The sequence below is a fragment of the Phoenix dactylifera genome, chromosome 14, assembly GCF_009389715.1.
Source record: "Phoenix dactylifera cultivar Barhee BC4 chromosome 14, palm_55x_up_171113_PBpolish2nd_filt_p, whole genome shotgun sequence".
Classification (NCBI taxonomy): domain Eukaryota; kingdom Viridiplantae; phylum Streptophyta; class Magnoliopsida; order Arecales; family Arecaceae; genus Phoenix; species Phoenix dactylifera.
Genome location: NC_052405.1, coordinates 12,513,949 through 12,539,956, shown reverse-complemented (window position 1 = coordinate 12,539,956; position 26,008 = coordinate 12,513,949). Strand labels below are relative to the sequence as shown.

At 41.1% G+C, this 26,008-nt stretch overlaps 1 protein-coding gene and 1 non-coding gene across 2 annotated transcripts; both read left to right on the top strand.

The window, feature by feature from the left end:
* Positions 1 to 3,149: 3,149 nt before the first annotated feature.
* LOC103702927 (U-box domain-containing protein 45) lies at positions 3,150 to 9,780 on the top strand. Its single transcript, XM_008785569.3, has 6 exons — positions 3,150 to 3,365; positions 4,076 to 4,152; positions 4,663 to 4,848; positions 5,616 to 5,723; positions 7,186 to 8,360; positions 8,695 to 9,780. Exons 2-6 carry the CDS (start codon positions 4,102 to 4,104, stop codon positions 9,518 to 9,520), a joined length of 2,346 nt encoding a protein of 781 aa, XP_008783791.1. The 5' UTR covers positions 3,150 to 3,365; positions 4,076 to 4,101; the 3' UTR covers positions 9,521 to 9,780.
* A 20-nt stretch (positions 9,781 to 9,800) lies between these two features.
* TRNAK-CUU lies at positions 9,801 to 9,873 on the top strand. Its single transcript has one exon. It is a non-coding gene; the product is annotated as a tRNA-Lys (tRNA).
* The last annotated feature ends 16,135 nt before the right edge of the window (positions 9,874 to 26,008 follow it).

Genomic DNA, 26,008 nt, shown 5'->3' with positions numbered 1-26,008 from the left:
TATGTGCATAGGAATTCTTCTTTTTGGAGGGTGCATCGGTTGTGGTTTTATAGTCTAGCTTGGACTATAAATAGGCTGGCTCAAGCGACAAAACTCTTGATACTAGCTTCCTACAGCAGAAAATTTTAGAGGCATCAACTTACTTGAGAAATCTAGATTTCTTTTTCTATGGCACATAGCTCTTTTCTGATGATTTATCAAAATCAAGCTCCAAACCTATAGCAGCTCATAGTTGTTCGCCTTCTTGGATGGATGTTACATCACTAAGGCTAGTTTGGTCATGTTCTATTTTTTTTTCCTGATATAGCATTTAGGTTCCATTTAAGTTAACGATTTGGCTAATAATCTGTTAAGTTATGGATTAAAGTATTGGATAAAAATAAACCTCCGGGGGATAAGTGCAGGTTTTTCAAACTATTGAATGTAAGAATAATTTATCCCTAACTTCAGAAGATTTTTTGTAATTTACTCATCACTCAGAGACAATTTTGACTTTTTATATGAGATAAATAGATTTACTAATGCCGTTAATTTAACTGGGTATAAGTATAGGTTTTATAAACTATTGAGTGTAAGTGTAGTAAACGCATACCTCAAGAGATTTTTTTATAATTTACTCTTTATTTTATCATATTTAATAACTGGATTAGGTTGGCATATTAACAATCCGACCTATTTAACCGAATTAGATCATTTAAGACTTGTTTATGTGGTTTAAAGCCTATTTAACTTGTTACTATAGACCTAATCAACTCGGCTTGCCATTAAATGAGATGTGCATGTCAGGCTAGTTACCTTTGATTTAAAAACAAGGTTAGTTTCAATTTTGGATGTATGACCTATTTAAGAAATAGGTTGGGTTCGAGCTAATAGATTTTCTTTGATCCTTGTGTCTCCATCAGACTGGCCAATCTATTGCCATGCAAATATAATTTGGTTCCAATGCTTCTTGTAAAATATCTTAGGCTTAGAGCAATACTGGCGATATTTATTGTCTAATAATCTTTTTTGCATAACAAACTAAGAGCCCTACAAAAATGTCAGTTTCTTTCATATGTATGTTAATACTAAATATCAAACACACAAGAACCATTCTTACTTAAACAAGATGGTAACTTGATTGCAATCCTCCTTATCAACTTAAAGAAAAATGAAACCATAAATCCAAATAGACTTAAAGTTTGGTCCATCAATCTCATCAATCTCCAATATAGTGCTCTAGTTAACTTGTACATAGATATTTTAGTCATTTAAACACATTTATTATTATTATTATTATTTGGTACCAATAATATTAGTTAGATGTCAAAAATATTTCCATACTGAAGCTTAGCAATTTTTAGTAAGATCAAGCTACAAACTTAGGAAATTGCAGCAATATTCTTCCCCCCCCCCCCCCCCCCCCCCTTCCCCCCCCCCTTTTTTTTGGTGAAATGGATAATTTATACAGATCTAGTGCGAATACATCCAAAAAAGTCAAAACACAACATATCTCAGAGCATACTTGCCAGCTCACTTTTCTCCGAAATTATTGGTTACATACAAGGCTACCCAGTTTGCAGCTCCATTGGGCTCTCTATTGACATGCATGACCTAAAAAACCACCCCACCATAGATCAATGCTCGGATATTTTGAATAAGATGGTTGAACATGTCTGTACCACCAACTATATGTTAAATTCATCCGATGTCCGTAGCCGAACTCCCCACCCCTTACTCTTTATTCATTGGATTTATTTGAGTTTCAAATCTTCCTCAAGGGTTGGTCCAAGTCATTGTTCCACTGCCAGACCCCATGGCCACGATTCACCCTAATATCTGACTCCATTAAATAAGGACAAATTAGTCATGCTAAAAAATATTTAATGAATCACCGGCACCAACCGACCGACGCCGAAGTCGGCAATTACGGCCTCAGATCCCGACAATGGCGGCGAATACTTCCAAGGAACCCTCATTATCGGAAATCTAAAACGACTCGTATCAATCCCAGCCTCCACGAACTCCTCCAAACCATCAATCCCGATCGTTCGATCAATTAATCCTTTCTTTAATCACCGTACGACTATTCCCAGCCATCCTTATCCTCGAACCATCCCTTAAGACGAGCCACAATGACCGCGCCATTGGATCCACGGAATTACTACATAAAATATCCGTTATATTTAACGGCACATAACCCTTCCATTACACTTATAAAATAACGGAAAAAAAGTTATTTAATTTCTATCTTTATATTTTAATTTTTACCTTTATATACTACAATGAAAATATCTTTCATTTTTAATTTATTCTTTTTAAACAAAATAATAAAAGTCTTATATTAAATAAACATGATTTGGAAAATAATAGCATTATTTTGGGTTATTATCTGCTATTATTTTTTATTATTAGCTGTTTTTAACGCTGTTCTAAAAGTTCTATAACATAACCCTATGGTAATACTAAAATTGTGCAACCTATAACGGCGGTGTAATCGGTTAATAATGTTTGATGGAGATTTCTAAATAATGCCATTAGTGGATCGTTACAACCATTTTAATCGTTGTAAGTGTTAATAGATGGGTGTAGATAAGGTGTACCGAATGGACGGTCGAGATTCACCGGTGCCTTTTTATTTTTAAGTTTTTTTAATGAATATTCTTCTAAAAAATTCAAATTTGCATGAATACCTTCTTAAAACTTATATTTATTTTTTACCTCCATAACGTACTGTTTTTGCACAAATGCTATAACGGTTCTTCTAACATTGTTAACAAAAACTATATTATTTTAATTAAAAATAAAATATAATTTTGAAATTATTTTTTTATATTAATTTTTTTATAAATATTTTTTTTGCACATCCACTATTTTTATTTGAAATCGTTAATTTTTTAACAGCGTTAGATGGTATAAGTACATATACAAAAAGAAGGATAAAAAAATAAAATAATAAAATAAGTATTTTATAAGGGTATACATGTAAATATTATTTTTGAAAAAACATTCATGCAAAATTTGATATTTAGAAGAATATTTATTAAAAAAAACTCTTTATTTTTTAATCAATTATAGTTACGATAAATTATTTTTATAAAAGGAAATATTCTATTCAAATTATTTTAATCGTCGGTATATATAATATCTGGAGAATCTCTTTCGGATCCTTCGATATCAGTCCTGTCTATCTCGCTCTCCTGCTGCGTTGGCTGCGAGAAAATAGCGTGGCCTCGTCTCGCCTGGGCTTCGGATTCGAAGAAACCCTAATTTGGCGGAGTGGCGGGGATGAGATCTCGATGGTTCGGGAGCCAGAGCCCTCTCTTGATCTCTTCCCGGGCTCGCGGACGAAGCCTCCTTGGCAGAATTTCTGGATTTTTTTCGGGGTAGGTTTATTGTTTGAATCGGATTAAAGGATATAGAACAATTGATTTTCCAAGTTTTTTTGTGTCTGAGGATTTGAGAAAATTTTATTTTTTTTCCTTGGATTTTTCTTGATGTTAATGTTTTTCGAAGTTCGGAATGCTATTCCGGTTACTTCTTATGCCTTGATAATGATTAATGTTGCATTGAAAGGAAAAGGCAGAAATTTTCATGTGATTTCCCTCTCTTTCTTCTTTTCGCGGTATACTTCTAATTTTCCTTTTTACTCTTTTTTTTTTACGAAGTATTACAAATGTTGAGCTGAGATACCTAATATATTTTAAAGTCCCATATGGAATCTGGTTTTTAACGTTTTTCTTTATAATTACTCTTTAGGAATGTGTTACTTTTATCGGTGAAGAACGGATTGTTTTAAGCAATTTTTTCTTTTTTGATTTCACTTTTGATTTTGGAATTTGAGTTTATTTCTTTTTCTTTTCTTCAGACGATGGATGAATTTTCTTCCTGGTAAATAAAGCGAACGACTTGTTTTCCTCCATGGCTTATATGATCGTGATCTTAGATGCGCCCACGAATGTGGAATGGGGGATAGCATTTTATTGAGTTTATTTCCTTTTGTAGTTTATTGAGTTTGAAAAAAAATTACTGTATGTTCTCATGATTGTTATTGTTCTTTAATGAGACGATTTTGAGCTTCTAATTTTCTTTGTAGGTAATTAGGTTTGATTGAAAGGAGCCATGGATTCTGCCGAGGTTGAAGAGAATCTGTTCGCACCTGGTGATGCCAAGGTCTTCCCATCAAACTGATTTCCATAAACAAATTCAGTGGAAGGCCTTGATTTCTCTTAAAATTGATCAATAAGAGGAAATTTTTGTGATTGCATCCTTGTAACCATTCAGGCTGTAAATATAATTGTAGTGAACCTTGGATATTAATATTTTGACATTGTTCACAAACTACCCAAGAATAAGTTGCCTGTGTACTGTTTCCTCCTTTCCTTGTAGCTAATATTCTTATATGAACTTGATAAATTTCTTGCTTTAAAATAATTCTTCTTATTAACAGTTCATGGCAAAATTTTGTTTTAAACAAGTTTGCACTTTTTTCCAACTAGTTTCGTGAAGAGTTAGTGCTATTTGGAAATATGCCCAAAAGATTTTTCTAATAGTACTCTGGTATTATTGGATGGTTAGAAGGGCTTTGAAAAAATACAACTAGAACAATTATTTAGTTTATATTTTATCCTAGAGTGGGTATTAAGATTAAGCGTCTGAGGAGATCTTCGTGTTTGTATGCAGTTGCATGGAGGCATGTGTAAACAACTTTCTTCAATTGTTTATAAAGCTTTGGGGATCTTTCCGGTCTTGGAGGATGCAAGACCTAGAAGCAAGTCTGGTTTGCAGGCACTGTGTTCATTGCATGTAGCTCTCAACAAGGCCAAGAGCCTTCTTCTGCATTGTTCAGAATGCAGCAAGCTTTACTTGGTGAGTGTTTTCTATTGTGCAAATTGACTATATGGTCATCCGATTTTTTAGTTTTCTTGACCAAATGGCTGCATATAGGATTTTATCTATTCATTTTCTTAGCTCTTAGCAAAAATGCATGGTGGCTGTGCTTTGATAAAATGTTAACAAAACTGTCATCTGATGCATTAAAGAACTTTGAGCTACGAGTAATTTACATGTACAACACTACTAGCTTATCAAGTTTATGTCTCAAAGACTTTCTGCAGACATGCAATTCAGGGATTTATTTTTAACTAATCTACCTAGAAGAACAACCTTCTTTCTTTTTTTTCCTCTCATGAGTTAGTTTTGTTGATGATATTGCAACTTCCATGTTAAGATATCATGAATAGGACAAATAGTTTATTGATTTAAATCTTTTACAAGCCCCGGTTTGACGCTTTATGGAATTAAGCTGCTATTACTGTTTTGGGTCCAAAAACTGTCTTTAGAAGCATAAGTGTAATACAGAATACTTATTCTTTATATAAGCTTAGATACTATGTGATGCTCTGATGTCAGATATATTCTTATTCTATTATGTATCTAATTGAAACTCTATTCCCTTGCATGAGAGGGTGCATGCATGATGCTATAGTCTTAGTATGGAACATTAATTTTATATCATTGCCTTATGAAAAACATAATCAGCTTCATGTGCTGTAATTGCTAGAATGGTTTAGAGGCTAATTTCTGCTCCTTCTTGATGCTGCATCTTATATCTATTTCTCTTTTTCAATTATTAGGCTATAACTGGGGATTCCATTCTTACGAAATTTGAGAAGGCAAGATGTGCTCTCCAAGAAGCTCTTCGGCGTGTTGAGGACATAGTTCCACAAGCCATTGGTTGTCAGGTAAATTATAGAGGTTAAACTAGCGGAGGACTTGCTGTAATATGGTACATTGCTTTCAAAAACTATGAGTTATTATATTTGTTTCAGTTGTACATCAATATTTTGCCAATCGTATCTTTGCACTTTCGCCCCATTATCTCCTATGTATAAATCATTATGATGATATATAACCTGAAAATCTACTATGCAGAATTATCCTTAAAACATCTCCTTGTCTTGGAAATAATGTTCTTCCCATAACGGTGCTGCAAAATGAAGGAAACTACTGTTTTCCTTGCTTACAATGTAATTGCTGAAAGCAGTTCTAATAATAACTTTTAGATTCTGTTTCATGATCAACATATGGAGTGACCAGTTCAGATTTCAGGCCTAGCTGTATGGTAACGGACCTTCGGTAAAAATCAGGAGTTATCCAGCAACTAGGTGAAATCGAGAAACTATCATGAGGGCTGATTCTGGAGATGTGTACGCGAGATGCCCTTTGGTTATTTCTATTATATTAAGGTTCTTTTTTTGGTGGGCCTTTTGAGGTTCTTCTTGATGGATGCAAGACGGTAATGATAATGTGTGGAGACCTGTATCAATATATTGCTTCATATGTCAACAGGATAGAACTAGCTACATACAATGATGCATGCATGTGTGTGCATGTGTGCATGCATGCATACATATGCATATTTACGTGCATGCACAGATACATGCATGCCTGTATGCATGCATCCACCGATACATCCGTCCGTCCATATATACATAGTACATTTACAGTACATAGATACATGCTTATAATCAAATTAGCAGCCAATGAGCTTAATGTAGCGTATTTTGGTAAATACTAGCTGAATACATTTTGCTAGTTAAAACATCAAAGTTCTATCTGATTTGTTTATACATGCAATCAAATTAACGGGCAATGAGCTTAATAAAGTTTCTTTTGGTAAATACTAGCTGAATACAGTTTGCTACTTGAAAACATTGATGTTCTACCTGACTTAACTTGGAAATGTTTAATGGGTCATGAGTTTATTTTTCCTCTTTAATGTTCATCTTTTAGAGATTTTGCTTCCCATCTTCTTGCATACAATAAATGATAGTTTCCTGTAAAATCTATAACCAACTCCAACAAAAGCTGGAGAGTGGTTGACTTTTCGCCCGTTCAATCAAAGATAACTCACTCTAGGTTCACATTTATTTTCATTTTAAAATTTTGCTTTAGATGGCTATATCTATTGAAGGGTATACTCTTCCATCGTCTCTTTGGCTTCTCTGATAATGGATTTTCCTGAACCATTTTTTGTGACTCAACCTACAATTTATTGCATGGCTGTGAACAGATGTAGGACTGCCTTTTTTTATGATAGGAGTTGTAGTTGAATGCTTTCATTGCCCATCTATTATATCTACATATTGACAAACTTTATGTTACTTGTTTCCTGAATAGTCTAATTTCATATATTCTTGTCAGATCATGGAGATTGTTGCTCAGCTGGAAGGCACCATTTTTACATTGGAACCATCAGAGAAGCAAGCAGGTGAGGAAGTGATTGCTTTGCTTCAAAAGGAGAAAAGATTTAATGGTAATTCCAATGATGGCATTGAACTTGAAGTTTTCCACCAAGCTGCTTTAAAGCTTGGTATCACATCCTCTAGAGCAGCTCTCACTGAGAGAAGAGCTCTCAAGAAGCTGATTGAAAGAGCCCGTGCTGAGGAAGACAATAAAAAGGAATCCATTGTGGCTTACTTATTGCATCTCATGAGAAAATACTCCAAGCTTTTCAGAAGTGAGACACCAGATGATACCGACTCTCAAGGATCTTCTCCATGTTCACCTACTGGCCTAGGCTCTGTTGAAGGTGTCAATAGGAACAACCAAGCTTTTGAGAGGCAGCTAACAAGACTCAGTTCTTTCAATTTTAAGCAGAATGGGGTGAAATCTGGAAACATGCCAATACCCCCTGAGGAGTTCAGATGCCCGATCTCCTTACAGCTCATGTATGATCCTGTCATTATTTCATCTGGGCAGACGTATGAGCGTGTGTGCATTGAGAAATGGTTTAATGACGAGCATAGTACTTGCCCCAAAACCCAGCAGCAGCTCTCCCATCTCTGTTTAACTCCCAATTATTGTGTGAAAGGCTTGATTGCTAGTTGGTGCGAACAGAATGGTGTTCCAATTCCAGATGGTCCCCCAGAATCTCTTGATCTCAACTATTGGAGGCTAGCATTATCAGAGCAAGATGCTACAGATTCCACATCTACAGCAACCATCGACTCCTGCCAACTGAAGGGTGTCAAGGTGGTTCCCTTGGAGGAGAATGCTGCAATAGAGGAACCCAAAGTGGATGAGAGTGTCAGTTTGGAAAATGGCCCCTGTGAAGACCGTGAAGTGGATGAGCTTGAAAGATATGAAAGCTTGCTAGGTGTGCTCAATGAGGTTAATGATATCAAGAAACAACGGAAAGCTGTGGAGCAGATAAGGTTCCTATTGAAGGACGATGAAGAGGCAAGGATCTATATGGGTGCAAATGGATTTGTTGAGGCACTCGTCCGGTTTTTGAAGTCAGCTGTCTGTGAAGGAGATGAGAAAGCTCAGGAGGTTGGAGCGTTGGCACTTTTCAACCTTGGTGTTAACAATAACAGGTATGACAGTCACTATTTCTTAAATTCTCCTTATTTCGTAGGTCATATACCTCCATTTGATCCCCAGAGAATAAATAAAGTAAGCTGAACTACAGATTGCAAGTATTATTCTCATTGTCCTTGTTCTTTTTCTTCGCTAATATCTTCACAAACTTCTTCACATTGATTTGTTTTGCTTTATTATTACTATAAAACTCATAAATTCATGTGTCCATATGTGTCAAATGCTTACATGATCAACAGACACATATTTGAATAATTACTCCCAGATCTCCTACCACTCCCTTATTTTTCTTGCATTCTTATTGCTGTGTTGCTTCTGGCGGATATTCAGGAACAAAAAAATGTTGCTATCTGCTGGAACGGTACCCCTGCTTGAGGAGATGATTCAAAACTCTGAGACCTGTGAGGCGGCCACTGCTCTCTACCTCAATCTCTCCTGCCTTGATGAGGCCAAACCTGTCATTGGGTCAAGCAACGCTGTCCCTTTTCTGATCGAGCTCTTAAAGTCCAATAACGCTCGAAGCCACTCGTGCAAGCATGATGCCCTCTACACCCTATTCAACCTGTCCACTCATCCCCCAAACATCACTTGTCTCCTTACCTCTGGCATCATCGAACAGCTACAGTCCCTCCTTGCAGTTCCTGCAGAACCTCCAGGCTACACATGGGCAGAGAAGGCCCTTGCTGTCTTCATAAACCTATCATCAAACACTGCAGCAAAGAAACACATAATGTCGACCCCAGGCTTGATTGGGGCGATGGCTGCGGTCTTGGAGAATGGTGAGCCCATCGAGCAAGAGCAGGCAGTGTCGTGCCTCTTAATTCTGTGCAGCGACAACGAGAAATGTAGCCACCTGGTGTTGCAAGAGGGCGTAATACCGGCTTTAGTGTTGGTGACTGCAAATGGAACGCCAAGGGGTAAGGAGAAGGCACAGAAGCTTCTGAAGCTGTTCAGGGAGCAGCGGCAGCGCGAGATGTCCCCGGTGCAGACTCAGCTGCATGAGGTGCATTCAGCAGTGACTGTTGGTGATAGTGGGGGTGAGGATGCATCTGAACCCACATCATTGTCTAAATCAAGATCCAAGAGGCTTGGGAGGGCATTCACATCAATGGCATCAATGTGGAAGTACAAGAATCGTTCTAGGCATCAATACTAGAATGTATCTCAATGCCTGTGGAAATTGTTCTTGTAATTTTAATCCGTTTCTTTTACTCTGGAAGTTACCCCCCTGTGGCATTTTCCTTTTGCCTTGGAGGACAACAACCCAGAGATGTACAGGCCTCCCAAAATGGAGTTTCTTCTGATCTCTTCTTCTAATTGTTCATGAGCTTCTCTAAGACCAGGGCATCCAAACCGATTCTTTTGCTGAAGTGGTTGTATAACCAGTCTATGATAAACATTTTTTTATTGATGAAAATATAGAAAACCATTGTCTAGCCCGTCTAGCTCAGCCGGTAGAGCGCAAGGCTCTTAACCTTGTGGTCGTGGGTTCGAGCCCCACGGTGGGCGTTTTTTTTAAGGCTAATCAACTAACGGCATCAGTTCAAATATGGATGCTAGATGCATAAAAAAGGATGGGGATTTTTTTTTTGAAAAAAAATTAAAGCCAATCTATGTTCTTTTACATCATTAATTGTTATATATTCCCTATTTCTTCTGCATCATTACTTCATTAATTCTTATATGCTTCCTATTTGTTGTTGTTTCTTCTGTTTTATTATGCTTACTTGGTTGTATATTTTGCTACAATGCAATTAGTTCAGTTTACCTGCAGAAACTATCGAATTCATTCAAATATGATGTTTAATTAGGTTTCTTCTATTCCGTTAGAAAACATTTTTCTCCGGTAGTTCCTTTACATCATTACTTCATTAATTGTTATATGCTCCTTACTTGCTGCTGTTTCTTCTGTCTTATTATGCTCAGTTGGTTGTAGATTTTGCTACAATTTGATTATTCAGTTTACCTGCGGAAATCATCGAATTCGTTAAAGGTTCATGTCGATGTCGAAAGCATGGTCCTGTTTTGTCTTATATCTGCATCTATCATTATACACTTGCATGGAAGCTAGGGCAGCCTGCTTGAATTTGCTCTAGGATTTCAAGGATGGCAAACAAACCAAGCTGCTCATAAACATCTTAGGGCTCGTTTGGATCGCAGGAAAAGAAGGAGGAAAAGTATGGTCAACGGAAAAGTAATAAGATGCCTTTTGTTTGGTTGGAGTTTTCAAAGAAGAGAGACGGAAAAGTTGTATTCCCATGGAAATATGATTCCCACATTTTATGGGAAAGTTTTTCCCATGAGAAACATGGAAAAGTTACTTTTCCATGAGGCGAGAATCACTCCATTTTTATTTTTTCCCAAAAAAGCCCTTCAGCATTAAAGAATCATTAAAAAGGCATTAAAGATCTAATTTTTATTAAGGGTATGATAGGAATTATGCATAACTTTCCTAGGAAAGTGGATGGTCAACCAAACATAAGAACTTTGGAAATCTATCACTTTCCCATGGTTAACCAAATATGCCAAAAGTACTTTCCTAGGCATTCTCTTCCTAGGAATCTGTTTCCTAGGGATCATATTCCTAGGAGGAAAAATGCTTTCCGAGAACCAAACGAGCCCTAAGGCTCGGCTCTGCAAGAAACTTATTTAGACTTGATTTAACTAAAAAATTAATCGAGCTTGAACATTTTTCGTAGCTCGGCTGATAAATAATCCAAGTTCGAACAATGTAGGCTTAGGGAAATAAATTGGAGTGGCTTGGCTCAATAAAAAAAAAATTCTGCTTAAAATTGGCACATACAGTAAACAAGCCATGCTTGAAAATACCTTGTTAAGCTTGGCTGGAGCTGATGAGCCAAGCCTGGAGAGCATATTACTAGACTTGGTTCAGCTCAACAACAAGGATAATTGTGTTTATGCAATATAGCACATCAAATAATTCTCTCCTTTGTCTACATCATCTGGACAAAGCTTGTGCCCACGGAGTCCAAGTTAGAATTCTCTAATGCTATTTGGTTTGGTTTTTATTGTCCACATGTGATTGTCCACTAGGATTCTCATTTGACATGGACAAGGTGGAATTGTAGATGATGGTGGCAGTGATGGACATACAAGGATCCAACTAATTATTTGACAGAAAACATGGATACCATGTAAAAATTTATCGGGCAAGAATTCTTATAGAGATGAATTTAGAACTCAACCTGGGTCAGTTGTGATGGTGCATGCTAGCATAATTTTAGGATTACGTAATAACTTGCATCACTTATAATATTTTTCTTTATTAACACGATTGTATATCAATATGCGTTATTTTTTTTATTAACATGATCTTGTTAGAGTGATTTTAGAATTTCATAACAACTTGTATCACCCATAATATTTTTCTTTATTAGTATGGTCGTATATCAACCTATATTTATTTTCTTATATAGAGTATATATATAAGTATATATAACTCTTAAGATATACCGAATGTGATAAAATATAAAAATAAAATTATTTTTCTTTTTTTCTCCAAATATTTTAATGGAGCAAAATTGGCAATCTTCTCCATCCGGTTTAAGAAACCACCGGTCAGTCCTCAACTCAGCTGGTTGGCATGGCTTCTCCCTCAACACGCATTCCCTGATAATTGTATTGTATCATATATTTTTCAAAATATATATTAAGAAAATTAAAAATGAATGGTTGCATCCTTTGTTAGTGATGCGAAAACCATTTTGTTTATTAGTTGTTTGTGCATAATTTGGAATGGACAAACCTCCAATGGTCTGTAGTGGTGCTCTTGGGAAACTCTTATTATTAAAAGTTCTTAGATTTTGGGCCTTTTTTTTTCTTGGATTGGGTCCTCGATCCACTCAGGAACCGGCCCGGCCCATGAATAAAGGGATCACCCCGAACGGCAGATGGCAAGATGAACAACAAATTCCAGAGTCCGCCAAACTATTCGTCTGTTTTTTTCCCACGTTCGAATGCCACTCGTCCCTCCATCGCCATGTTTTCTGCTAGCTTTTGAGACGCACTATTTGAGTGAACGACGGCAAAACAGCCCTTCCTCCCACCGATTGCAAGCAAACCATCTGAATCTTTCTTAGTCTTCATTAGCTTTGAGTCTCTTCTTTCTGCTCTGCTCCCCTTATTTCCTCCCGTGATAGATAGGTTGTGTCTGGAAGGAGAGGGTGGCGGATTTAGGAGATGGAATGGGTGGGAGCAGAAGGGAGGAGGGAGGCAGTGGTGGTGTGTGGCGAGAAGATGAGTGCAGGGATAACCATTTGGGCTCTGGAGACTGGGGAGGAGCTCCTGAGGATACCTACATGCGCCTCGCCTCCCCGTGGCCTCCTCTGCATCAAGAACCACCTCCTTGTGGCCTCCCAGCTCCAGAACCATCGACAGTTTGGCGGGGGCGCCATCTTCTCCTGGGCTTTGAACAAGGTGCCACCACCTTCACTCCTATCCTGTTCCTTTGGATTCTTGGTATCGTCGGCCTGTTTGAGTATTCCTATAGGATTGGACTGAAAATTCTATCGTCCATTTAAGCATGATCCTATATCAACCAAAAATCCCCCGAACCAAATCCTATGGAAAGAACAAAAAAATATCGATTTTTGTAGTCCAAAGAGTAGAATTTGGGATGAGTTCGGACATGTTCTTAGAAAATGCCAGATAGATGGGCTAATAAGCCCGATTTCTATAGAATTTTGAGTGCAATCTTATAAAAATATACAAACAAACCCTAAGTTTTATAGGTAAAATTAAGAAAAAATGATATTCCAAGGATGTATTTAGCCTTACTCTTGCTTTAGGATAGATTAAATATGATCTCTTGTTCCAACTATTTGAAGTTGTCTTTATGAATCTTCGTTCATCAAAGTTTTGGTATTCAGGCTATATCTTATGTCATTTCAAGATTATATAAATAGTACGTAAAATAAAATTAACTAAGAGATACATTGTTGGGGAGATAATGTTAAAATCTTGACCAGGTTGCTTACTTGGTCCATCTGAAAATTCATTTGAGTTTCTAATTTGGACTGCCGACTTGCAAGCAAGCGACCCGATGCCCGATCCGACAAAAATTCTGACTGATCCCATCTTGTTCAACTGATCCTCTGGTTGGATGGCTAAGTTTTGAAACTGATTTGGGCATTTAATGTGGTTTCCTTTTGGGCATTTGTGTAATGGGTTATTTGCTTAATTACAAGTTTGGTGGTTTATGTATCTTGCATAATTATGCCTTTTTTTTTTCAAAAAAAAAAAAAAACCTTTTGAGAAAGTTTATGCTCAGTTTGTAATACCTATCAAGCCAAGATCTTCTTCAATTTCATTGCTGGGCTTCTAATTTTAGTTTTTTTTTTTTTTTTTTGAATTACTCATACCGCAGTATAATATTTTAGTCTCTCCATTTCCAGCCTCAAGCTCCTCATAGAAGCTATCCAATGGAGGCTATTGGGCCCATTGCTAGCTCCAAGGATGGTATATATCTTGCTGGGGGAGCTCCTTCTGGCAATATATACATATGGGAGGTAACTGCCTCATCTTTTCTCTTACAAGTTTGCTCTTAGTGATAGAATATCTGTGTCATGTTATCTTGCCCATCAATATAACTACCACTCCTTCTGTAAGCACTGGAAGTTCTTTAAATTGATCTAAATATCCATTAGTCAGACATGAGAAACCAGAGTTCAACATTGAAACTAAATTTGCCAAATCTATCCATTATTAACTAATTTACTCTCAAGTTTCCAATGCTGTGGCTTCTTCTGTAGCATGCTTGTTTGTGGTGGTGCACTGAGTCAAAATCTTATTAAACTGTTTATAGGTTCCAAGTGGAAGACTGCTTAAAAGCTGGCATGCTCATCAGACATCTATGAGCTGTTTAACCTTCTTCCCTGATGACTCTTTTCTTATTTCTGGTTCTGAGGATGGTATAATTTGTGTTTGGTCTATGATCAGGTAAGAATCAAATCTTGGCCTTCATGTTTTTTAGTTAAAAAATTCTTCTAGGCCACACTTCTCTTTGTCTGATGAGGCCACCATCATAAGCTCCTGGTCATTTTCTTGTGCAAGTGTACTAGATGTTGCAGGTCCTCAAGCATGTCATAGCTTTTCTCCTTTCCATATTTGGTCAGAGCATGGATCCTCTATCACTGGGCTGTTACCAGTGTGTTGTGGTGCTAATCTATTACTGATATCAAGCTCTCTCGATGGCACTTGCAAGGTTATAAGACACATATTTTCCAATCTGGATGATTTCCATAGCTTTCATATGCTTGGCCTTCTATGAGTTTAACTGATTAACAGTTAATTAATTCATCCTCTACATATAGAGTGATGCATGCATGCCTAAATGCATGTAACTGCTGCTACTTTGGTTTAGTTTTCTCATAATTCTGATTCTGCTTAAAGTTTTGTAGGTATGGGACCTTGTTTTGGGAAGGGTACTGCAAACCCATGCCTTCTCAGTTGCTGTGACTGTGATAGCAGTTGATCCAGGGGAGCAACTACTGTTTTCTGGAAATGAAGATGGTAGAATTCATGTCACTGAACTCAATATTGGACTGCAAGAAAATCCAACAGTGATTTCAGAGGATGATTCTGTAGTTTTATGTGGACACAAGTAACTATTACTTACATGTTTTCTGAAACTCCAGGCATTTCGCATGTAATTAATTTGAGCAAGTCTTAACAATGAACATCCATTTGTTTTAGACTACTTTAAGCTAACAAATCTTCTTTTACTAATTATTGGCATGGAACAATAATATGCATACACCAGCTGTCCTTTCTTGCGCATATGTATATAACTGGATTAGTTCAAGCATGTTTGTCTTTGACAGTGAGAAGATATGATTTTTTCCCCCTTCTAAAAGGAATAAGAGGATTCATAAAAGTGGAAAAAGAATGGCATATGAGGGTTTATCTCAGCTTCTTTTAGTTTCATTGATTTCAAATGCGTCGGAATGAGAAACTGTTTCTTGCTTTAGTTTTCATTGCTTGCATGTCGAAATTCTCTGTGCAAGGATGCTAGGACTAGTTTCAGTCTATGCTATCTTGAAATGATAAATCTCATGGCTTTGTAGGGAACCAATCACTGCTTTAGCATTTAGTTCAGGGGGCCTATGGTTGATTTCTGCGTCGAAGGATTGCACCACTTGCCTCTGGGATGTCAAAACTTGGCAGGTTGTTCGAAAATTCAGCCATGGAAAAGGTAATTCAGATCTACAGATCATCCTGATTTTAGTCTTAGGTTTAGCCATGATGCATCACATCTTGTTGTTTCTCACAAGAGCTTGCAATCCTCATTTTCATGCACAACTACTTGTTCATTGACAGGTTGTGTAACAAATATAGCGGTGATCCCACAATCGTCACTCTCCGCATCAGAGAACGGTAGAAATCGCCGACAGCCTCATGCCTCTCAATTGGACAAGGCTCCTCAGCTAAACATTGCACCACAGGGAACAGTGGCTTTTCTACCAACATATTGTTCTCAAGAAGATCATGTTCTCATTCCTAGTTTTCAAACATCTGGACTTATGAACAGGCATATTCTTGATCTGGAGGTCTTTTCCTTTCTCTCTAACACACAGACCTTGAAAAATATGATGTTATTGTTGTGTTCTAATGATTCGATGGGAAAACATTTTCTACATTGGCAGCAAGGGAGGACCCTGGAGGCAATCCAGATGAAGGTGGAGGCATGCGTGGAGAACCGACAATCGACTGTCAGAATGGCTAAGAACATGATGTCCATTAACAAAATCCTGCAGTCACGATTGTTAGATTTGATGGAACTTCGGCTATGCAATGCTTCCCAAGTAGGAGAGTGAAGACTAATGGGCCTGAGGAGACAAGACAGCTTCCCAAGTGAAGAAGATTGTGACAAACTCTAATGTTGGTCGTTACAATAGTGTTGTAATTTGTAGATTTGGATGACTCTGTGTAAGCGCTTGCATGGTTCAGTTTTGTTATTTTATGGATATGGATAGTATTTCATCTTTTCATGTAACAAGCTCATTTTATTCCTAAAACCATGCAATACGACTAGTTTTTAGCATAAAAAATTCAAGTTAGGCAGTTGGTATGAAATGCCATGCTGGAGTTGGTGGAAAACTTCTGACCTATTTGTGCTACGGTCCTTCACCTGCATCTCATCAACTGCTATCTAGCCCTTTCTTATGGTGGCTATAGAAAGAAAATTTGAAAAAAAGTACAAGGAGATCGATAAACCTAAAAAGATCCATCCTAGTTCTCATTGTTAAATCTAGAGAGAGGGATGTTCATCTATTTTTCACTCCCGAGTTGCTATAAGACATTTTCTAAGGCAAGAGGATTAGTTCGTAATGGTCAGATGGGTTTTATTTTGGGGCTTGCCTTAGCGCTCACGTCCCTCCACCTGGCTATGAGAGTTCTAGACTCACTATTTAGTCATGCATCTCCAAAAATTTGGACTTAGATTATTATAGTGTGAGTGTGTCACCTCTCTCTCTCTCTCTCTCTCTCTCTCTCTCTCTCTCTCTCCCTCCCCACGTGTTAATAAAATTAAATAATACATAAGTATAGAAATAAATAAATAAATAACTCACAATATTTTATTAGTTGAAGTCAAATGGAGTTTGCCTTTGATTTGAAGACAATTTCATAGTTAGTCTCTATGCTGTTTGTTGTTAGCAACAACCCCTCTTGCTTAAAAGGGGTTGTCTTCAAAACATGGGAGGTATTTCTCATATTTTTGACTTGGATAGTTTTTATATCATTCTTTTACAATGATGGATGGTGTCGACTCTCCTATTTTGATGACATAAAAAGATTGAACAAGGGGAAAATGTTAGAACCTCAATCTCAAATATCAAAATGACTATCTACTCCATTAAATGTAAGTTTTTTTTTATATATTTTCAAATTTCAAGCATCGAAAATAGTATTGCTAAAAATTGTTTAATGATGTTATGGTATATCTAAATATAGCTTGGTCTTGGACTATACATCTTACAATAGTTTGACAAATCTAAGCGGGGTGATCTGGTGAGCCCCAACATGCACTAGGTTTCTATCTTGTGGTCTTATTGAGGCTTTCAGACTCCTCAAGAAGAGTGGTACCATTGTCCCATGAAAATCTGAAAAAAAGAATTAAGAATAAAAAAATCAAATATAAAGCAGGAGAGTTCCATATTAACTTTGGCTATTTGCATGAGATTTTTGTGTCACTAACAATAAAAAAGGTGAAAGGACTAGAAATCAGGGAAGTTCATCAAATTATGTGACATCATAGATCACCTTTTCACATGTGTGGGACATCATAGATCACCAAGCTGAAAATTTACTGAAAAATCTTAAACTTAAGATTTGTCATCTAAGTGATGGTCATGATTTATATTCACCATCTGATCAACATCTTGCGCTATAAATCAGTCATCAGAAGTAATATATATATATATATATATATATATATATATATATAGGGAGAGCATGCACAGTTCTATCTTTGGTGGTTGGAACAGTGAAAGAGGGTAGAGTGGCAAACATATAAAGTTGTTTGGAGACCAGCATTTGCATTGCTCTAGTGGCTTGCTAGTGGCAGTGGAAGAGAAACATCTCGATTTCGTTAGAAAAGTTACTATCATGTGCAACGCATAGGAACCATCACTTTGCACAAGAAGTTTTCTTTCTTTCTTTTTTTTTTTCCTTACATGTTATGGAGCAGTAGAACTGGATTATTTCTACCAAATTGCACTGCAAAGTGTTTTTTTTTTCCCTTTCTTTCGAGCAAAATCTTGGATGGGATTTTACTGTGGATTCCATGCTTCTAGAGAGGATAACTCCGCCTATCATCTCTACTGTTTGCCATTGGAAGGGGGAAGAAAGAACATGCACACTTGAAGAACGCAGTACAACGGAGAGTTGTATGCTGCTTTCGGAAAGGATGAATCGTTTCCAAAAAAGAATCTATTGATTCTCTTCTAATTAGTTGAATCATAGGTGCGATGATTTACGAGATCTTTGGTTCAAGTCTCTAGTGCTTGGCTTCTCTTAATATATTTTAGACGTACACAAGAGCAATGCATGTGAGAAGGATGTGATAGGTGAGGAATGATGTGATGGATGCCTGTGATCTCTTTTATTAACGCACCTTTTGTGTCTCTTTTGAAAGAAAGGAAAAGAACCTGGACCAAGGTTAACCCATCAAATAGGGTACTAACGTGCCCACAGAAGGAGGGCATGCACGGTTTGACGACACGTCTAGGTGTTAGCTTTATTATACGGTATAGACGTCATCTTAACGTATCCATAGTTTCTTTTTTATGTTTTAAGGTTCCCTACCTGTCTTATATGCTGTTTACATTACATAAAACATTGGATGCTACTCTGCAAATGATCATAATGATTTGCATGTGCCATGAAACAGAGCTTCCATATTATGTCAAATTTTTGTTATTGCCGCTTTGTACGTATTCGGACATTCGATATTTAGAGAGGCTTGTCCAATAGGTGGTAAAAGCCATTGTCGGCTAGGTTGAAGGGATCCAGACTGTCGCCGACCGTATACGGCTTTTTACGATCTTTATCCTGATATTTTTATTGCTGCACAAAAATTTTCCAAAAATATTAGATCTCAAGCATTCTTGAATTCTGGAAAATTTCAACCATTCAAACTTCCAATGTTTTTGGATTAACACGATGGGAGAACCATATATGAATGTTTAGTTCTATATCGGCTATGTAATAAGTAAATTTTGGATATTTATACAGAATCAAGAAGCTTAAATAATACTTTTTGGCTAATTCTTTTGGATAAGGTCCTAAATCATTACACATGCATAGCTTATCTAGTCTATAGCTGCCAATTTATATATATATATAAAGGATAATTACGTTTACCGTGCTTATTGTGCTAAAACTTTTTTCTTTAGGTTCCACAACTAATTTCTTCCTCCAATATCCAAACCTTCTAATACATTAAGAAATCCCTTAATTTACAATTCAAAATGATATCTGTATGCAAGTTATCTTTAAAAATTCAAAATTGAAACTGCAGCTCTATATTTGTGCGTTTATAATGGAACAATATCTTGATGCACAATAAATCATTAAAAAGAAATATACATAATTGAGCATGTCCCAGGATCTTACAAAATTAAGCTCCTTATTGTATAACTAAAACTGAAAAAAATGGAGCAGTTGGAGGCCTGCCCATGAACAATTTGTCTATAACTTAATTATATAAGTCAATGATCTAGGATTCTTTTCTCGGTTACTTGTCTTGGATTTTTTTGAGACCAAGAAGAAAATCTCAACAAAGAAAGAAATAAGAGGAGTATAACAAATAAAAGTGGAAGGACATTAATATGACTCATGCGATTTAAGAATTCTAATGAAAGAAAATCTAATTTCAAAAGTTATTTAACGGCATGAATCACGGCCATCCATAGGAAACACCTTTCTAGAAACTTTTATTGTAAATAACAATTGCCTTTATATTATAGTATCACAGCCACCTATTTTGTAGGCTGGTAACAATTCTATCCTTTCATCATTTGTTGGTTGATCATAGTTCTCTAACAAAAATTTACTCCTTGTAATCTCACTTATGTCCGTCACGCATGCATCATGAGTATTATTCTATAGTAAAAAGATTGTTTTAAGCTCATTTTTCTTCAGGAATTATCGTTTAGTTTTTAGACAAACATTATTTTTTAAAAAATCTTGTAATAGGGTAGTATTTGTAAAATAAACATTAATATTTATTGCGATCATACCAACATTAAAGCATCGGATCTCATCAGAACTTTGCAGTAATACATGATTGGGCAAGAGTGACATAATATCTAATTGCTTAATCATATATTTGTTACTCGTCTCTAACCGATATTCTCTTCTTTTAAACTCCCATACCATACCCATCCAATGTTACCGTTCAATTTCAAATCTTATATTTCCAGAGGTGCATTTGCACATGCCTATGTACCACATCGTTCTATGAAAAGAAGGATGGATGTAGCTTCCCCGTTCTTATAAATGCCAGACCGAAGATGCCAATCATGCTCCATTCCAAATGCTAGGTTGATTTTTTTTTTTCCCCCAGCTACTACGTACTACCTCGAAAGGCCCTTCCCACAATTCTTCTCTTCCATTTTAGTTTCACTCTTTCTGATGGATCTGAACACTCCATGAAACGGAATGTGCACCTTACATTAGTCATTCATCCTAAACATTTGGATCCATGTAAGTTTTAACTCATGTAACTCGGGAATATATTAGCCTTTTTCACCTTTTGGATGTGTTGGGGGGAATAAGATTTTTTTCCAAATAACATAAATGCCCCTAAGAAGCCGTACAACTTCCGACCCCGGACGGCCGAAGTCGGCGTCCGACTTCGGAGCGCCCGACCTCAAGACGACCGACCTCGAGACCTCCGACCTAAGAAAAACCCCGATGTTCGAGGTCTACTCTTGTCAGCCACCTACTACGGCCGTGCGCCTCTGAGGTCTGGCCGAGGACCATACCCTGACGCCCCTCTGGCATTTATTGCGCATGGTCGCTGTAACTCTCCGGCTTACTCCACAATAAATGCGAATCTCCGGCTTACTCCACAATAAATACGGATCTCCGGCTTACTCCACAATAAATGCGGATCTCCGGCTTACTCCACAATAAATACGGATCTCCGGCTTACTCCACAATAAATGCGGATCTCCGGCTTACTCCACAATAAATGCGGATCTCCGGCTTACTCCACAATAAATACGGATCTCCGGCTTACTCCACAATAAATGCGCATGGCTCCTGTCATCTACGGACTCTCAGCTCTCCACGGCAAATCAGCCCAGCAGAGTCTAGTCAACTATGATAAGTCTCCGATCTCGGCCTTACCTCCGACACCAATGCAATAATTCGCCTGATAGCGTGCTAGTTCGGGCTGTACGACGCCCTCACCGCCGACACCAATGCAATAATTCGCCTGATAGCGTGCTAGTTCGGGCTGTACGACGCCCTCACCGCCGACATCAGTGCAATGATCCGCCTGACCGTGCGCCGACCCGAACGACATGCCGAGCCGTACTACGGCTTCGCCTTGTTACATCGCAGGTAGACCGACCCCCGCCTATAAAATGGAGCCTTGGCCTCTCAGGAGGGGGTTGGAAGATGGATGCACTTTACTGACACTGTTTATCTCCTTCCTACACTATTTGCCCCCTTCCTGACTTGAGCGTCGGAGGGCCGGCGCCGGAAAACCCGGCCACCGGCTCGTGTGCAGGCACCCAGACGGAGGACGCCGCCAGCTGACGGATCGTCGCCTCGCCCCGTGGACCAGCCGTCCCTTCTCTCCGACCGCCCCAGACGGAGGACGCCGCCCGCCGACGGACCGTCGCCCCGCCGTGAGAACTCGCCGTTCCCTTTCCTCGACCGAAGATTGCCCTCGGGTCCAATTTCCAGCAACAGTTGGCGCTAGAGGAAGGGCCCGAGTAGCAGTCATGAAGTTGAGAAGTAAGGGAGCCTCTAACGCCTCCCGGCGTCCCCCGCAAAGTCCTGGACACTCTGTCCAGAATTCTCCAACTCCGGCGGACCCGGTTCCTCAGGTCCAGCCGGAACAGTTTGACGCCTTGGTACAGCAAGTCCAGGCCCTGGCCGCCGCCGTTCAGGGTCTATGGCGCGAGGAAGCCTTACCTACGCTCCCCCCACGGGCTCAGGCCCTGCCGGAGTGTCTCCCCAACGGCCCGGTTTTCCCAAGCCAAAACCTGCATGGCTCCTCTAGAGCCAATAACGAAGAACGAGCTTCCCCCCGGAGGGAGTCACCGGGAGAAGGCTTCGACCGGAGGCCCCAGCTTTCTGAGGCGGAGTCAGCCCCAGACCACCGTGAGCCGGCGCAAACCACGGCGACAATTCCACGAGTGGGGGAGCTCGACCGGAAAGTTGAGCATCTGGAGCGCCAGATTGCGGCGCTCCACAGCAAGAAGGCAAGACAAGAGGGAGACTTTGAGTTCACTACTAAATCCCCCTTCTCCCGCCAGATCGAGGATGAGCCGGTTCCCGCGAGGTTTAAAATGCCTCAAGTGGAACCCTACAACGGGACGACTGACCCTCTCGACCATCTAGAGAGCTATCGGGCCCTCATGGCCCTGCAAGGGTCCTCGGGGGCCATACTTTGCAAGGCCTTTCCAGCGACCCTCCGAGGGACCGCTCGGCTTTGGTTTTCTGGGCTGAAGCCGAATACGGTGTCCTCTTTTGAGCAGCTCGGCAGGCAGTTCGCCACCAACTTCGCTGCCAGCCGGCGCCAGCGACGGACGTCGGACTCCCTCCTCGACATCAAACAGAAAGAGGGGGAGTCCCTCAAGGAGTACCTGGACCGCTTCACCGCCGCCACATGGGAGGTTCGCGAGCTAGACCAGTCGATAGCTATGTCGGCTCTGAAGACTGGGGTTCGCTCCTACCGATTCCTCTTCTCCATCGAGAAGAGTTTTCCGGCCGACTTCACTGAAATGTTGGCCCGAGCCCGGAAGTATGCCAAGGCCGAGGAGGCAGTTGCATCCAAGCGGGGGGCAATTGAGCCCGCCTCGAACAAGCAGAAGAAACGCCGCGAGGAGCGTGGCCGACAAAGGAGCCGATCCCCCCGCCGAGAGAAGAACCTCCCCAGACTGAGAAGTCCGCCCCGACAGCAGAGGCGATCTCAGCAAAGGACCCCCCCTCGGCCGAGGTCCCCACCACGGCCTCGGACGTATCCGGGAAAGTACGAGAACTACACACCCGTCAACGCTCCTCGGGCCGAAATCCTGATGGAAATCGAGGGTCGGGACTTCTTCCGACCCCCGCCTCCTATGCGAGACACGGGACTCCCCCGGAATCCCAGAAAGTATTGCCGCTTCCACCGAGATCGTGGGCACGACACGGAGGACTGCTACCAACTCCGAGATGAGATAGAAGCGCTCATCCCACGGGGAGTACTCAACCGGTTCGTGAGGAACCGACCTGAGGAAAGGAGGCCGGCGGAGAATGTCGCACCAACCGAAAATTCGGGCGACAACAGGCCCATCGCCGGCACCATCAATATGATCGGGCGGGCCTCGGCAGGAACGGCCGCCCAGGGAGCACCCCCGAAGCGCCCACGTACTGATGAAGTCATCTCGTTCTCGGACGAGGACTTAGAAGGGGTCGAAACCCCTCATGATGACGCTGTGGTCATCTCTATGATTGTAAATAGGTTTGATGTAAAGCGTGTCCTAGTTGACAATGGAAGCTCAGCCAACATTTTGTATTATCATGCCTACCAAAAAATGGGATTGACAGAAGGGCACCTCCGGAGAGTCAATGCCCCGTTGGTTGGGTTTACCGGAGATGCAGTCCCGGCTGAAGGTGAGGCTAGCTTTCTTGTCACAGTCGGCCTCGCCCCCCGGGAGAGCACTGTGAGGATGGACCTCCTGGTGGTCCGTCTGCCCTCGGTCTACAACGCCATCCTCGGGCGCCCAGGGCTAAATGCCCTTCGAGCCGTGGTTTCAACTCGCCATCTGCTCATGCGGTTCCCCACCGACCAAGGAGTAGGCGAGGTCCGCGGAGACCAGCTGGTCGCCAAGCAATGCTACATGGCGGCCCACACAGTAAAGCAACCAGCCGAGGCGCCGGACCACCCGATGGGCCCTTCGCTGCCCATAGAAACCCTCGATGCGAGGGACACCCTCTGGAAGAAGCAAGTAGAGCCCGATGAGCTCCTTATTCAAATCCCACTACAAGAAAATTTTTCCGAGCTAACTGTGCAGGTCGGCTCCGGCCTCGGCGCCCGCGAGAGGGATTGCCTCGTCAGCTTCCTGCGGGACAACGCTGACGTCTTCGCCTGGTCGCCCGCGGACGTGCCAGGAATTGACCCTGAGGTCATGGTCCACCGACTCCAGGTGAGACCGACCAGCAGGCCTATAAAGCAGAAGAAAAGAGGCTCCGCCCCGGAACGACAACGAGCTGCGGCTGAGGAGGTGGACAAACTCCTCGGGGCCGGCTTCATCCGGGAGGTCTCCTACCCGGACTGGCTCGCCAACGTAGTCCTCGTAAAGAAGGCCAACGGGAAGTGGCATATGTGCGTGGACTATACCGACCTGAACAAGGCCTGCCCGAAAGACAGCTTCTCCCTCCCGAGCATCGACCAGCTCGTCGACTCCACTTCAGGACACCAGCTGCTAACTTTTATGGACGCCTTTTCAGGGTACAATCAAATCCGAATGGCGCCAGAAGACGAGGAGAAGACGGCCTTCATCACCGACAAGGGCACCTACTGCTACAAGGTGATGCCCTTTGGCCTGAAAAATGCTGGGGTCACATATCAGAGACTGGTCAGCCAAATTTTTAAAGACCAGATCGGCCGGAACATGGAAGTCTATGTGGACGACATGCTGGTAAAGAGCCGAGCGGCGGAGCACCACATAGCCGACCTCAACGAGACATTCGCCAAGCTCAGAAGATACCAAATGAAACTCAATCCGGCGAAGTGCGCGTTCGGGGTCACCTCGGGCAAGTTCCTGGGTTTCATAGTAACCCAGCGCGGAATTGAAGCCAACCCGGAGAAAATCCGGGCACTGCACGAGATGTCGCCTCCAAAGACAGTTAAGGAGGTGCAACGACTCGCGGGGCGGGTTGCCGCCCTGGGAAGGTTCGTCTCTCGGTCAGCCGAGCGATGCCTCCCCTTCTTCAAGAGCCTTAAACGGCCGAAAGACTTCCGGTGGACAGAAGAATGCCAGCAGGCCTTTGAAGAGCTTCGGAGCCTTCTGGCCTCTCCCCCGCTGCTCACCAAGCCCCAGAAAGGCGAGGTCCTTTACTTATATCTGGCTGTCTCCCCAGCTGCAGTAAGCTCAGTTCTCGTCCGGGAAGAGGACAAGCTCCAAAAGCCGGTCTATTACACCAGCCGGGTTCTCAGGGATGCTGAGACCCGATATTCTAAACTTGAGAAGACCATCTTCGCTCTCATCATCTCGGCTCGGAGACTCAGGCCTTACTTCCAAGCCCACACGATAGCCATATTGACCAACCAGCCTATGAAGCAAATACTGCAGAGGTCGGATCGTGCGGGGAGGATCGCCAAATGGGCGGTCGAGCTCGGAGAATTCGACCTCGAATATCGGCCCAGGCCGGCTATCAAAGCTCAGATACTCGCCGACTTCATCGTGGAGTGCACCCTTCCGGACGACCCCGAGAGGCCACCCGAATCCGTAGTGGAGGCCCCGAGGCAGCCATGGGTCCTGCACTCGGACGGGTCTTCGACCTCGGGGGGTAGCGGGGCCGGACTCATCCTCACCAGTCCAGACGGAGTGGTGGCAGAGCAAGCTTTGCGCCTCGAATTTCCGGCCTCGAACAATGAGGCCAAGTATGAGGCTCTCATCGCCGGGCTCAAGCTGGCGAAAGAACTAAAAGTGGAAGACCTGATGGCCTTCAGCGACTCCCAGCTGGTAGTGAACCAGATCCAAGGAGACTTCGAAGCTAAAGAGCCATCCATGCAAAAGTATCTCCAAAAGGTGCGGGAACTCATACCTGCCCTGAATTCTTTCAATATTCAATACATCCCCAGAGCGGAAAACCTCAGGGCAGACCAGCTATCCAAATTGGCAACCTCCCGCATGAGCGAGCTTCCCAAGGAAACAGCGCTCGAGTATCTTCGGATCCC